The following is an 11,742-nucleotide window of genomic DNA, read 5'->3' on the forward strand; positions in this document are numbered from 1 at the left end:
CATTTATTTCCCACCTTATCATATCCCCTCTACAAGAAAACAATATAAATAATTGGAATTTTCAAAATAGGTGATTTTATTAGAAAAATAACTCTGAATGAGCTGAATAAGATGGACTTTTTAAAATTAAATGTATTGAGGTGACATTGGTTGACAAAATTATATAGATTTCAACGGTACAGTTCAACAATATGTTGTATGTACATTGCATTATGTGGTCATCGCCCAAAGTTGATTTTGACTTTTTTCAATTGAGAGTTCTATTGAGATGATTGATTCATATGCAGTTGTTAAGAAATAATGCAGAGTCTATGGCTATGCCGCCTTGAACAAGTCCAATCCCGTTTGATCTCGGAAGCTAAGCAGGGTTGGGCCTGGTTAGTACTTGGATGGGAGACCACCTGGGAAGACCAGGTGCTGTAGGCATAAAAGAATGAGCGATTGTAAGCTGACAAGGTCCTTGCAATCTGTGAGGTCAACCTAAACAAACAAACAAACAAACAAATAAATAAGTAAAAGAAATAATGCAAAGAGGTCCCGTGTACACTTTACCATTTCCTCTCCAATGATAATACTTTGTAATACTATAGTATCGTATCACATTCATACAATCTACCAGTTTTCTGAAGATGTTTTGTTTTACTTGTACTCGTTTATGCAGGTGCGTATTTAGTTCTATACGATATCCACACGATTGTAGATTCACGTGTCGCAGCAGTGACCGCTCCTGTTGCCCTTTTATAACCACGCCTACCTCTCACTCTCCCCTCCTCCCATCCCTAACTCCCGGCAACCTCTAATCTGTTCTCCATTTCCAGAATTTTGTCATTTCAAAGATGATGTGTAAATGGAATCAAACAGTATGTAACCTTTTAGTTTGTTTTTCACTTAGCAGAATTTCCTGGAGATTCATCCAAGTTGTTCCTTCTATCGATAGCTCATCCTTTTTCATTGCTGAGTAGTATTCCATGGACTGTACGTACCACAGGTTACTAGCCATTCACCTGTTGAAAGACATCTAGAATGATTCAGTTTTTGACTATGACAAATAAAGCTGCTCTGAACATTCATGTAAAGGTTTTTGTTTGAACACAAGTGTCCCTTTCTCTGGAATACTTGCTAACTCCATGGCTCATTAGCTTCTGGGTTACCTCTCTTGTCTCAAACCTCCATTGGCCTTCTCTTTAGAGCTCTAGACTTGTAGCCAATAGATAGGTGTGTTGATTTTGTTACCGCCAACCAAATGTCATCTCAACGTTATTCTTTCTAAGAGTTTAGTGTCTTCACTGGCTGTTCCCGACAAGTTGTACACTAAGGAAAATGAATTGATAAGGTGCTACAAGGACAAAAATTGGTAACATTTCTCACCTGCCACATCGTTTGTCCCTTGAATCCATTCGTTAGGGAACTGCTCAAGCAGTGAGCTTGATAGCGATTTATCATTTCTAGAATTTTCTCATTATGAACATTTTAAGGCTCTGCTGAATTTCTCTACCTTTCTAGTATATTCTATTGATTAGAAAGCAGAAGGGGAGATATTAGCCTTGTGACATAAATTGTTCTTGTGCCGCTGAGTGGAACAGCATCAGGTTCGACCATCACTGGGCCAGCTTACCAGAAGGGGCCAAATGAGGGATTGTATGTTTTATTGTGGTGTCATTTTTATTAAGTGACTTTGTTTTCAGGGGCATACTTCAGCACCTTTCAGATAAATCACTCCTGTCTCTGACAGTAACAATGACAGTATTTTCAAGCTTCACACATCTAAGAAGCTCATGGACAAACTGCACATTGGAACTCCTTTGATAACCACAAGATGAGACACAACATTTCAAATCACTGAATCTTTGGAACTAAGTCATAATATGAATAACAGAAATAAATCTGTCACTTAAATACCTAATCGTGAGACATATGCTGTATTTAACAGCTGAAGCAATGTTCATCTCTCTGTTAGAGTGTAAAAATAGTACTTAATTATTCCTCAGTATTGGGTCTTAGTAAATTTGCTTTTCCTCCATTTTATTTACATAATGAAAAGAAAATATATTCTCTAGTTATATATCTATTAATATTTTATAGATTTTATCAACATTACCCATGCAAATACTTGGAAAGAACTGCTAAACAATAAAAAATATTCTCAATATCTGCGACCTTAGGAAAGTTCCTGGAATTAAAGAAAATACATCATTAAACAAAGGCATATATGTAAATGTGCCCCAGAAAATGTGCACTTTAGAAAAGTTGCATTCTACTGCCAACATTGTTGCTACTATTAAAAAAAAAAATTAAGAATAAATCCATAAGCCTTTCTGGGTCTCACCATCTCCTTCGGGGATGCTGTTAACATAAGTCTGCTGTTAACAGTTGAGGCAGGCTTACCCCAGACAGCCAAGCTCACCCACTCTTGGTCAGCCAACCAAACTGGGTCCACTCTTATGCTGATGAGGGTGAGATAGATCTACCAAAAAATTAGACTCCAGAATGGTACCCATGACCCACTCTGGAGAGAAAGGAAACCTAGTTTTGATTCAGAATCATCTGGGTTTCTTGGATATGACCCACGGAAGCACAAGGGTCTAAGGAGCAGGACCCTGGAGCTGCTGCACCCAGAGAGGATGCCCAGGTCTGCTGTGAGCTGCGCCAGGCCTCTTAGGCTGGCCTCCCAGGCTCATGACTGCCTTCGTGAAGAACGTGCAAAGCCCTGCCCACCATGGCGTTTGACACCCAGCGGACTTTTGCATCACGCGTTGTCTGGCATGTCGGCGCGTGACCCACAAGAGCAGGTTTGAGGCCAACTTAGCACATGTTTGATATTTGCTCTGTGGAATTATTCTTTGAAGTTGAGATTGTTTTCTTGGTAAAACAGCCTTTCAAAGCTCTTTGAGAATAAGATATCTGAATATTAAGTATGCAGTCTTATCTCCTTCCATTACTGATGCTAACATTGTAATTTAAACCTCTGGGCTACACAAACACGTACCAGGTTAAAGACACTTTAACTCGGACTCCAAACCCTTTTCAAAATGTTTAACAAGCCCTGATAGAGTACCTGTCACCTTTCTACATCCCTGATCAGACTTTGGTCTCAGGGTGGACATTTGAAGAAAGGGCCAGAGAGAAGGTAGATTTTATAAAAAGTAAGGGGTCTGGATGATACCTGTCAGGGAAATAGTGGAAAGAGCCTTGGCCTTGAGGCGGAGGACTTTTGTTCCATGTCTTGCTTTTTGAGCAAGATGATCCGGGGCAAGTGTCCTCATCTCCTCAGATTTCAGAGTCATCATTTCTGCCTCAATGGCATGGTGTTAGTTTGGCACGAATGGCACCATTTAGCTCTAAAACGCTCATTATGATAACGATATACCCTTGACTCATCAGGAATTAACTGCAATATAATTATCATGACTTTGAGTTTAAACGCTGGGCAAATCTGCTAGTCAGTTCTCCACACTAAACAAAGAAGAGACTAAAGACAAGTAGAATAGATGCTGCCTGGCGCTCTAAAACAGCTCTCAGTTTTGCTGCGAGGTTATAACGAAGGCAAATCAGTGTGATGTGCCCGGAACATCCTGAGTGTGAAAGCGAAGATGCTGAGTACGGCCAGGCACCCTGTCTGTCCAGCCTTCAGGGCAAATGTGGAGCCACTGATGGCTTTCTAGCGGCCAGCCCATCCTGTTTGGGAGGCAAAGTCCGACTTCATCTCCTGCCCCAATGTCGTTCCAGCTCCCACGTGTCTTTTCCCTCTTCCCTGGGGCTCTTCCAAAACTTCTCACCTGCTCGCTCTTCTACTTCAGCAGCGTCTCAGGAAGCCAAACCGCAGAGCGCGTAAAGGCTAACAAGCAATCATAGGACACAGTGTGATCCAAGGAATGAACCCCAAATGAGGATTTATTTTATTTTATTTTTTTTGGTCCTATTTGTGCCATTTGAAAGGAAAGATCTTTTGAACCCAAGAGAAGTTTTCTGATTCATCGAAAGTGCTCCTGGAGGCAAGTGTGTGCCACACGCTCCTTAGGCCAGCCTTGACTGTGCAGTGTTGAGTTCTGTAAACTTAGTGGTGAGCACCAGCTGTGTACTGGGAAAGTAAGCCCCCAAGAGGGCAGAGAGTTGTATCAATTTTATTCACTAATATACCTGGTTCCTAGTAGGTGCTCGACAAACCCTTATCAAATGAATGTATAGCTAAAGACATTTCATTTTCAAGCCCCAAACTTATCACTTTTACATTTCTCACACCAACTTCATAGATTTCACTGTGACAAGCATTTGTCCTTTAATACCTTCTTCATGGCTTAAGCATGTAATGCACGTTCAAGGTCATGAATAGCATTGTGTTTGTGTTGTGGGTTAGGTACTTGGCTTGTGGATCCATCCCCACTCTTCAAAGTGGCTAGTGAATTCCTGCTCCTCCTTGGCCAGCAAGGAAGGGGTACATTCAAGCTCGGATCCTAAATCCCAGGGCTTTGTTCCTTCCCCTTTCTCTGGAATATGCAGGTGGGAATTGATGTCGGAGCAGAAGACCTTGACTCTGGTACTTGGCCCTGGGTTGATGGCCATTCTTGTTCTCATCTTCGCCTTGTAACCTGAAGGCTATTAGGATTCCCAGTTCCGCTGTCTCTGTTTTGTGTTCCTATCACGTTATTTTATGTCAGCTGGGGAGAGGAAGTCTCCTAGACACAATGGAAGAATAGCCAGACCTTTTATACCCCAGGAAACGCCTCTGTAGAGTCTTCATTCTTGACATATCGTCCAGGAGAAACCCCACGGTAAACTGACCAAAGCCAGGCTGGTGAGGTTGTGAAACTCAGGAGGCTGTGAATTTCGAAGATCCCCAGAAAATCAAGTGGTTGGCGTCATCCGTGATCATCCATCCCATCCCATGTCCTAGTTTAGGGGCCCCTGTCATTGCCCATTTCATCCCACTGTCCTTTAAGGTGAGTCAGGGTCCTAGACAAGGGTTTTTCAGGTCAGAATGCCACCAAGAGGAAGGAATGCAATGGTGCCAGCTTAGCCAGAGGACGCATGTCAGGCAACCAGATTTGTTTTGCCATACACGAGAAGGGAACGGTGACTCACGAATGGAGAGCTGGCTGGGCTATCGGAAAACTCATGGGTGGGAAGGAGAGATCTGAGGACATTGGTCTCCCCTGACCTGACGCCGTTAACACTGCAGACACTCTGGCGGGGCCATCGGTTCCATGGCCTCTATGTATTTTCACACGCTGTGAATATTCTCAAATAATTTCTTCTAGCCGTAGCCCATTCACACATATTGCAAACGTCTGTGTCTGAGGCATCGGTTTATGCCATTGAATGACACATGGGGAAAAACTTTCATTCTTCGCTGTTTATTTCTCTCAGAATGATTCATTCTTAGTAAGTTTCTTGCCCAATGCCTGTTTCTGCGACCATAGAAAAGATGCTGGTATTTACTGCGTATTTTCAACTGGTTGTTACTCATTTTGAAGACTCTTCTTGTCTTCTTCCAAGTCCCTTTGTTCCAACACCCTGGGAGGTGACAGCTTAAAATAAAATCTGTCTACCATTTTGGACATTTAGTGACCAATTTCTTGACTCGGTGTTTCTTGTCTACTTTGTGGCTGCGGAATATGGCAGCTCTTCAGGATAAGGCCCAGAAGGGACTTATTCACCTAGAAGACATTCACTTCTTTCACAGATGGACAGGAGAATAAGATTCTCATTAACCAGACCTGGCAGTGATGCATGACTGTGCTGGCGGTGGAACCTCCCGAAGCAGCCTTGCACGTTGAGTCCTAGGTTCTTACTCAGGGGGCAGCAGTGGCCACAGAGGGGTGGGGAAGGACGTGTCTGCGAAGGAGACTGGCAGGAAGTGATCTCTCTCTGTATATTTAAACTGCCGCAACAGTGTTGACACAGCAAGATACAGGAATAACGCCCGTGTTTCAGGGTTTCTGTTTATTGAGACACACGGACGCTGTGGTCTCATATCCACAGAGCATGGCTACCTGCACAGCATAACCGAATCTTTGTTGTTCTTTGACAAATAACTTAGAAAGAGTTTCTACTCTCTTTCCCATGAAAAGCAGAGCTGTAAGCTACATTTCTACTAAACTATGTATTTTTTTCACTTATTTTTGAGCCCCAATAGCTGTTTTTTTTTTCCATATTTCATGTTCCATATTTAAGGAAACTCTAGATTATTCTTTTTATTCCATTTCTAGAAAAACTATTCAGATAATGTTTTCCCTATATTTCTTTAAGAAGCGCCAACTTGTTAACAATATTTATTTATATTTATGTAATCTCATGGGATTTCAGACAATATTATCAATTCCACCAAAGTAACGAAGGAAGAGTTTCATCGATTGCCAAGGTTCACCCAGTTAGACCCTCTGACTTGTCTTTGGTGTCGACCAGGGACGAGAGAGCAGCTCCCTACCGAGACGGCTCAGCAGGTTTAGGCTGGATTAGCGCCTCTTCATCGAGGAGAAGGCTCAGCTAGGAGTCTTGCCGAGGCCTGGGGTGAGGAGAGCACAGTGCTATCAAGCTGCAGGACTGGCTGCTGTTCCTGGAGAATCGGCCATTTTCTGGCATTTCAGGAGCGTGCTTGCTAATTCCGTGCTGTCCCCCGCAGCCTCTGTGGCCTCCGCTGCAGATTCCAGGTGAGAGCAGACTACCCTGTGGCCCTGGAAAGTCCCGTGTCGTCGTGGGCCCTGGTCAGTGTCGCAGAGTGGAGAGCTCACCGCATAATCCGCTGTCAGCGCTTCTGCATCTGCAGGCTTCCTAACATGTTGCAAGAGGAAGCTAACGGAATAGTCAGGGTTAGTTACTGTAGAACATGTTTACGCCTCTTTTTTCATAGAAAACTTATGGAAAAAAGCCCAAAGCCCAGAGCTCTTGAGATTACGTTTTATTTTGATTTCATTTAAAAAATATTAAACCATTTTTTGTTATAAAAAAAAGATCATGTATATTATATAGCTAATATATATTACATATTATATATTAAATATTTAATATATAATAATATTATATAAATATTTTACTATTTTTGCTCCATTTTACCTGATAATTTTAGGTTCTGAACTTTACTTTGTGCAGTGGTAAAGTAAGAATAAATTTTTAAAGAAATGCCTAGGCCTGTATTGTCACAGAAAGGAGTGTCATTTACAAAAGTACTAGGCAAAAGAATGCTGTTCGTTCCTTGGAAGGATCCACTATATTTGGATGCTCATATAAATCCAGAATTTCTCGTACAAGCTAAAGATGGGGAAAAACGAATAAACCACTCAAAAGTGAAAGCAAATGTAAATAGCTCTCGTCTGATAGCAAAATAGTCCAGGAATTCAACAGGTGTCATTTTAGACTGTCTTTTCTATGCAGTTTTCTTCACAAATAATCAAAATGTTCCTGAAATCCCAACACTTTGCAGCATATACTATGTACCCCAGCGTTACCACCTGACCTATGGTTCTCGTCTTTAAACACGGGTTAGTGATAATAACATTCCATCTTGACTCACGGGATTGTTGACGGAGCTAATGGATACAAAGCGCTTTTAACCTAAAGTGTGATGCACATATTAGTCACTGCTCTTCAGGTCTGTGTGGCTTGACTTGGCTGCGAATGTATGTAAATGGTGACTTGGGACCTTATGCTTGAGAGGTAGTGTGTTGTTCAGGTGACCCCAGTGAAACTAGACCAGTGAACAAAAATGATTTTCATAATAAATTTAATCCCCCCAAATTACATCTATGTGTCCTGTTGTGCTTCTGTTTTGAAATTGTTTTTATAAATGTCTACATATTATTAAGTAGCTTTTATCATTGTCTAATAAATGTTGTGAGCACTAATCTCTGCTCCATTCATCTCTTAATCACACTTCCAAAATAAAACTTTGTTCCTTAAAATCTCTAGTTTTTAAGTAATAAATATTTATAAGAGAGGAATACATTTTGTCTTTGTCGTCAGAACTTTACTACTATGAAATTGCTTTCTATTGGAGGGAATCATTTACGCTTCTAATAATGCTTTTTAAACTCATCCTTTAGTGATAACATGATAGAAGGCGCTGCATAATTTTTTTTTTTTAATGTGTGTGTGTGTCAGGGGTGGGGGGAGCGTATACAAGCTTAGAGCAAATCAAAGGAGAGTCCCTCACTCCGAAAGATCTTTCTATCAAATATAGTCATGTCTTGTTTCAGCGGATAGTAAAAAATAAGGTACTTTCAACTTCGACACTGAAGCTAGTTTTCCTTATTTGCTTTTAAACTTCCAAAAGTAAAGATGTCGTAGGAAGGAATGAAATACTGAGACACAGTACAACTTGGATGAACTTTGAAAACTTTATGCTAAGTGAAAGAAGCCAGACAGAAAAGGTCATGTATTATATGATTCCGGTTACATGAAATATGAAGAATAGTAAATCAATAGAGACAGAAAGCAGATTGGTGGCTGTCGGGGCCTTGGGGGGGAGGATAGGAGAGAATGACCACTTCGTGGGTGCTATGTCACCTTCAAGGGTGATGAAAGTATTTTAAAATTAGTTAAGCCTGATAGTCGTACACCATTTTCACTACTAAATGCCACTGAATCGTATACTTGAAAATGGGAAGTTTTACGGGATATGAATTTAACGTCAATAAAGAAAAATAATGCTGTTTAAAAAGAATGAAAGTATCGTAAAGTACCATATGCAAAAAGTTCAATTTCAGTACATAGTATTTAAGAACCCTGTATTGTGCATTTTTACACCTCTTTATTATCTGACTCCGATCCACAGTGACAAGGAGCCATTCAACCAGTTCCTTTGGGGGACCGTAAGCAGCCGCAGTCCCTTTTCCCTTTCCATGTATTGCCAAGTGTCACTTTTCTCTGTCGCATGTTCCCATCTGCCTCCTTCCGTCCTTTCCCACCTTTCCTCTCAGTTCAGGCCGCCCTTACCTCAGGGCTGTGCTGCTGCAACAGCTTCTTGCCTGAGCATTCTGCTCTTGGCCTCCCCATCCGTCTTCGTGACATCAGTCAGGTCTTCTGAGTTCACGCCCTTGACCGGATCCAGGCCTTCCTTGGACCGTAGATTGTCAGTGGCCTTCCATCAAGAAAAGAGAAGTCCCTCCTCCCCAGACTGAACACGAGGCCGTCCCCCGATGTTCGGTTTATTTTATCCAACAGTCGTGGACCTTCTGTCTCTTCGCCAGGACTGTTAGGCCACGGCCCACAGTGCGGCTCAGTCAGGCTCAAATGGCCTATTTGCCCGAGCAGGTGGAGGCCCTTGCCTTTCTGTCCCCTCCTTTTCTCACCCCCTTGGCTTGCTGGGCTTCTCTCCAGCTTCTGAGGCCCCGGTGGCTTGAATTTTAGTGACTGTCCTCCCCGAGGCCTTCTGCTGGCAGGGTACCATCACTCCCTCTCCTGATTGCTCGGGGTACTTTGTGGCACCCCTGCCTGCCTGTTGCACGGTCTGCCTTATATCATAGTTATGTCTGTGCAGGGGCAGAGGGTTGGTGTTGCATCTAGAACCACCCACCTGGTGACCTGCAGAGCGAGGGTTTAAACCTCCACTTCGCCTGCCCAAAAGACAAATATTCAGTTCCTTCCTTCCTGTTGATCTTTGGACCTCTTTATCTTCGTTCTCCCCGCCTCCTCTGTCCACTTGGCACACAACCATTATGTATGATAGGTTCCAAATAAATATTTCTGGAATGTACAGCACTTTTACCTCTTTATTCAGAAGTTGTGGTTTTAAAGGGACTATTCGATTAATTCTGCTTTAAGAGATGAAACACGAGAAGAAGCAGCAGTACTTAACGTCTGTGTCCTGAAATTTTTGTGTGTGGCCTTCGCGGTCCCATTAAATATAAATATTGATTTGGAATCACTGTGGCCAAGAGGCCTTTCTCAGTCGGTACCATTTCCATGGATCTTTTTCTGGTCTTTTCCTCCTCAAATTCATGGTATGTATACCTGTGCCAATAATTTCGAATCTAATTATGTACTTTTTGTGTGCTGCTTCTTAAACAATTTATTCAGAGTTATGCATTTCCATAATAGTAGCAATTCTACTTGGATGAATGAAAAGAAAATTAAAGAATTAAAATCTTTTCTTGGTATATCGTAAACATGGTTTCAAAAAGACACCATTTGAATCACTTGGAATTATGTTCCTTAGTTTTAGTACAGCCTATCTAGCTATTGAATAAGGCAGCCTTCTGGTCTCAACCATCTGGTAATCTTTCATACATTATCAGCATTACCAGATGCCCATCAGTGGAAAAACAAACAAGGTTGAAAAACAACTGTATTGCTGTATTTTCAAAGACTGTCTTGGAGAGAAAACAGTCATGTTTTAGGCCATAATTTAAACAAACCATTTGTGTGTGTGTGTTCTTGGCATTTGCTAGAAGCGAGTAGCTTAAGGGAAATCAAGCATTGGGAGACTTGGAAAGAGAACCAAGCTAGGAGATAAGTTTCATAAATATTTTGCTTTTCAGATGCACCGTCCTTTTGACTTCTGCATCTCATTGAATTCTGCAGGTGTTTGGTTGCAAATAAACTTCAAGTGGCCTTATAATTTCAAAGCGATGCCAAATTATGTAAAAGGGCATCGTCAGTCACTCTGATATGAATGTAAAAATATGGTGGGAAGAGGAGAGTAGTTTTCTACAAATTAGATTTTAAAATCCAACTCTATTTAAAGAATATCAATACCTTTGTCGAGTGGGCAATTTGTTAAGGAGAAACGGTAAAAATTCTGAGAACAGTTATTCATTTAGAGAGCAGGAAAGATGTCTCCCCACCTTCTCAGTGTGACACCTGAGAACATCTGAATGAGCAACGGAATAAGAGCTGTCTTTTGACCTCCCCCTTTTTCTTTCTCTCTTCCCTCTGCAGGTTACCTATCTGGGTAAAGTCCCCACCACAGGCATGCAGTTTTTGTCAGGCTGCACAGAAAAGCCAGTCATTGAGCTCTGGAAGAAGCACACATTAGCCCGAGAAGACATCTTTCCAGCCAACGCGCTCTTGGAAATCCGACCATTTCAAGTGTGGCTCCATCACCTCGACCACAAAGGTGAGGCTACCGTCCACATGGATACCTTCCAGGTGGCCCGCATCGCCTACTGCACTGCCGACCACAACGTGAGCCCCAACATCTTCGCCTGGGTTTACAGGGAGATCAACGATGACCTGTCCTACCAGATGGACTGCCACGCTGTCGAGTGCGAGAGCAAGCTGGAAGCCAAGAAGCTGGCCCACGCCATGATGGAGGCCTTCAAGAAGACTTTCCACAGTATGAAGAGCGATGGCCGGATCCACAGGGACAGCTCATCCGAAGAGGTTTCCCAGGAAATGGAATCCGATGACGGCTGAATGAACTTAGGATGCTTCAGCAAAGGCAGCATTGGTCAAGGAATTCCAGACGATAGATGAATAAGCAACGATTCAAATTTGGGATGAAAGACTGCCAAACTATTGGCCAACCAAGCTTTTTAAATTCAGAAGAGCAATTCTAAATCTAAAGAAATGTATTATTAAAGTAATTACGTTACATTGAAATCTGCTGCTGCTGTGACTGTGAGGAGGGTGGGAGTGTGGATGGGGAGGAAAGTTCTAGATTCTTTTTTTTTTTCTTGTTTCCCAACGCCTTCCTGTAGGAGAGTTCCATGCTGATTTTCACCGCTCTCGGGCAAATACACTGAGGCTGTTATTGGATGGACTGTTCTAGTTTGCCTTATGAAACCCAACAAGAGCATTAGATGCAGC

The 11,742-nt window shown here is 42.2% G+C and overlaps 1 protein-coding gene and 1 pseudogene across 1 annotated transcript in view; both read left to right on the forward strand.

Annotated features, from left to right (window-relative positions):
• Positions 1 to 11,478, forward strand: part of PID1 (phosphotyrosine interaction domain containing 1) — a 19,740-nt gene extending 8,262 nt beyond the window's left edge. Inside the window, exons 2-3 of the mRNA XM_015585383.1 lie at positions 6,620 to 6,806; positions 10,873 to 11,478. Of these exons, the coding sequence (XP_015440869.1) occupies positions 6,620 to 6,806; positions 10,873 to 11,349 (664 nt within the window). The 3' untranslated portion in view covers positions 11,350 to 11,478. The remainder of the gene's footprint in view (positions 1 to 6,619; positions 6,807 to 10,872) is intronic.
• LOC112475448 lies at positions 308 to 426 on the forward strand (annotated as a pseudogene).
• Positions 11,479 to 11,742: the final 264 nt, after the last annotated feature.

The sequence above is a fragment of the Pteropus alecto genome, unplaced genomic scaffold (assembly GCF_000325575.1).
Source record: "Pteropus alecto unplaced genomic scaffold, ASM32557v1 scaffold110, whole genome shotgun sequence".
In the NCBI taxonomy this organism is placed as follows: domain Eukaryota; kingdom Metazoa; phylum Chordata; class Mammalia; order Chiroptera; family Pteropodidae; genus Pteropus; species Pteropus alecto.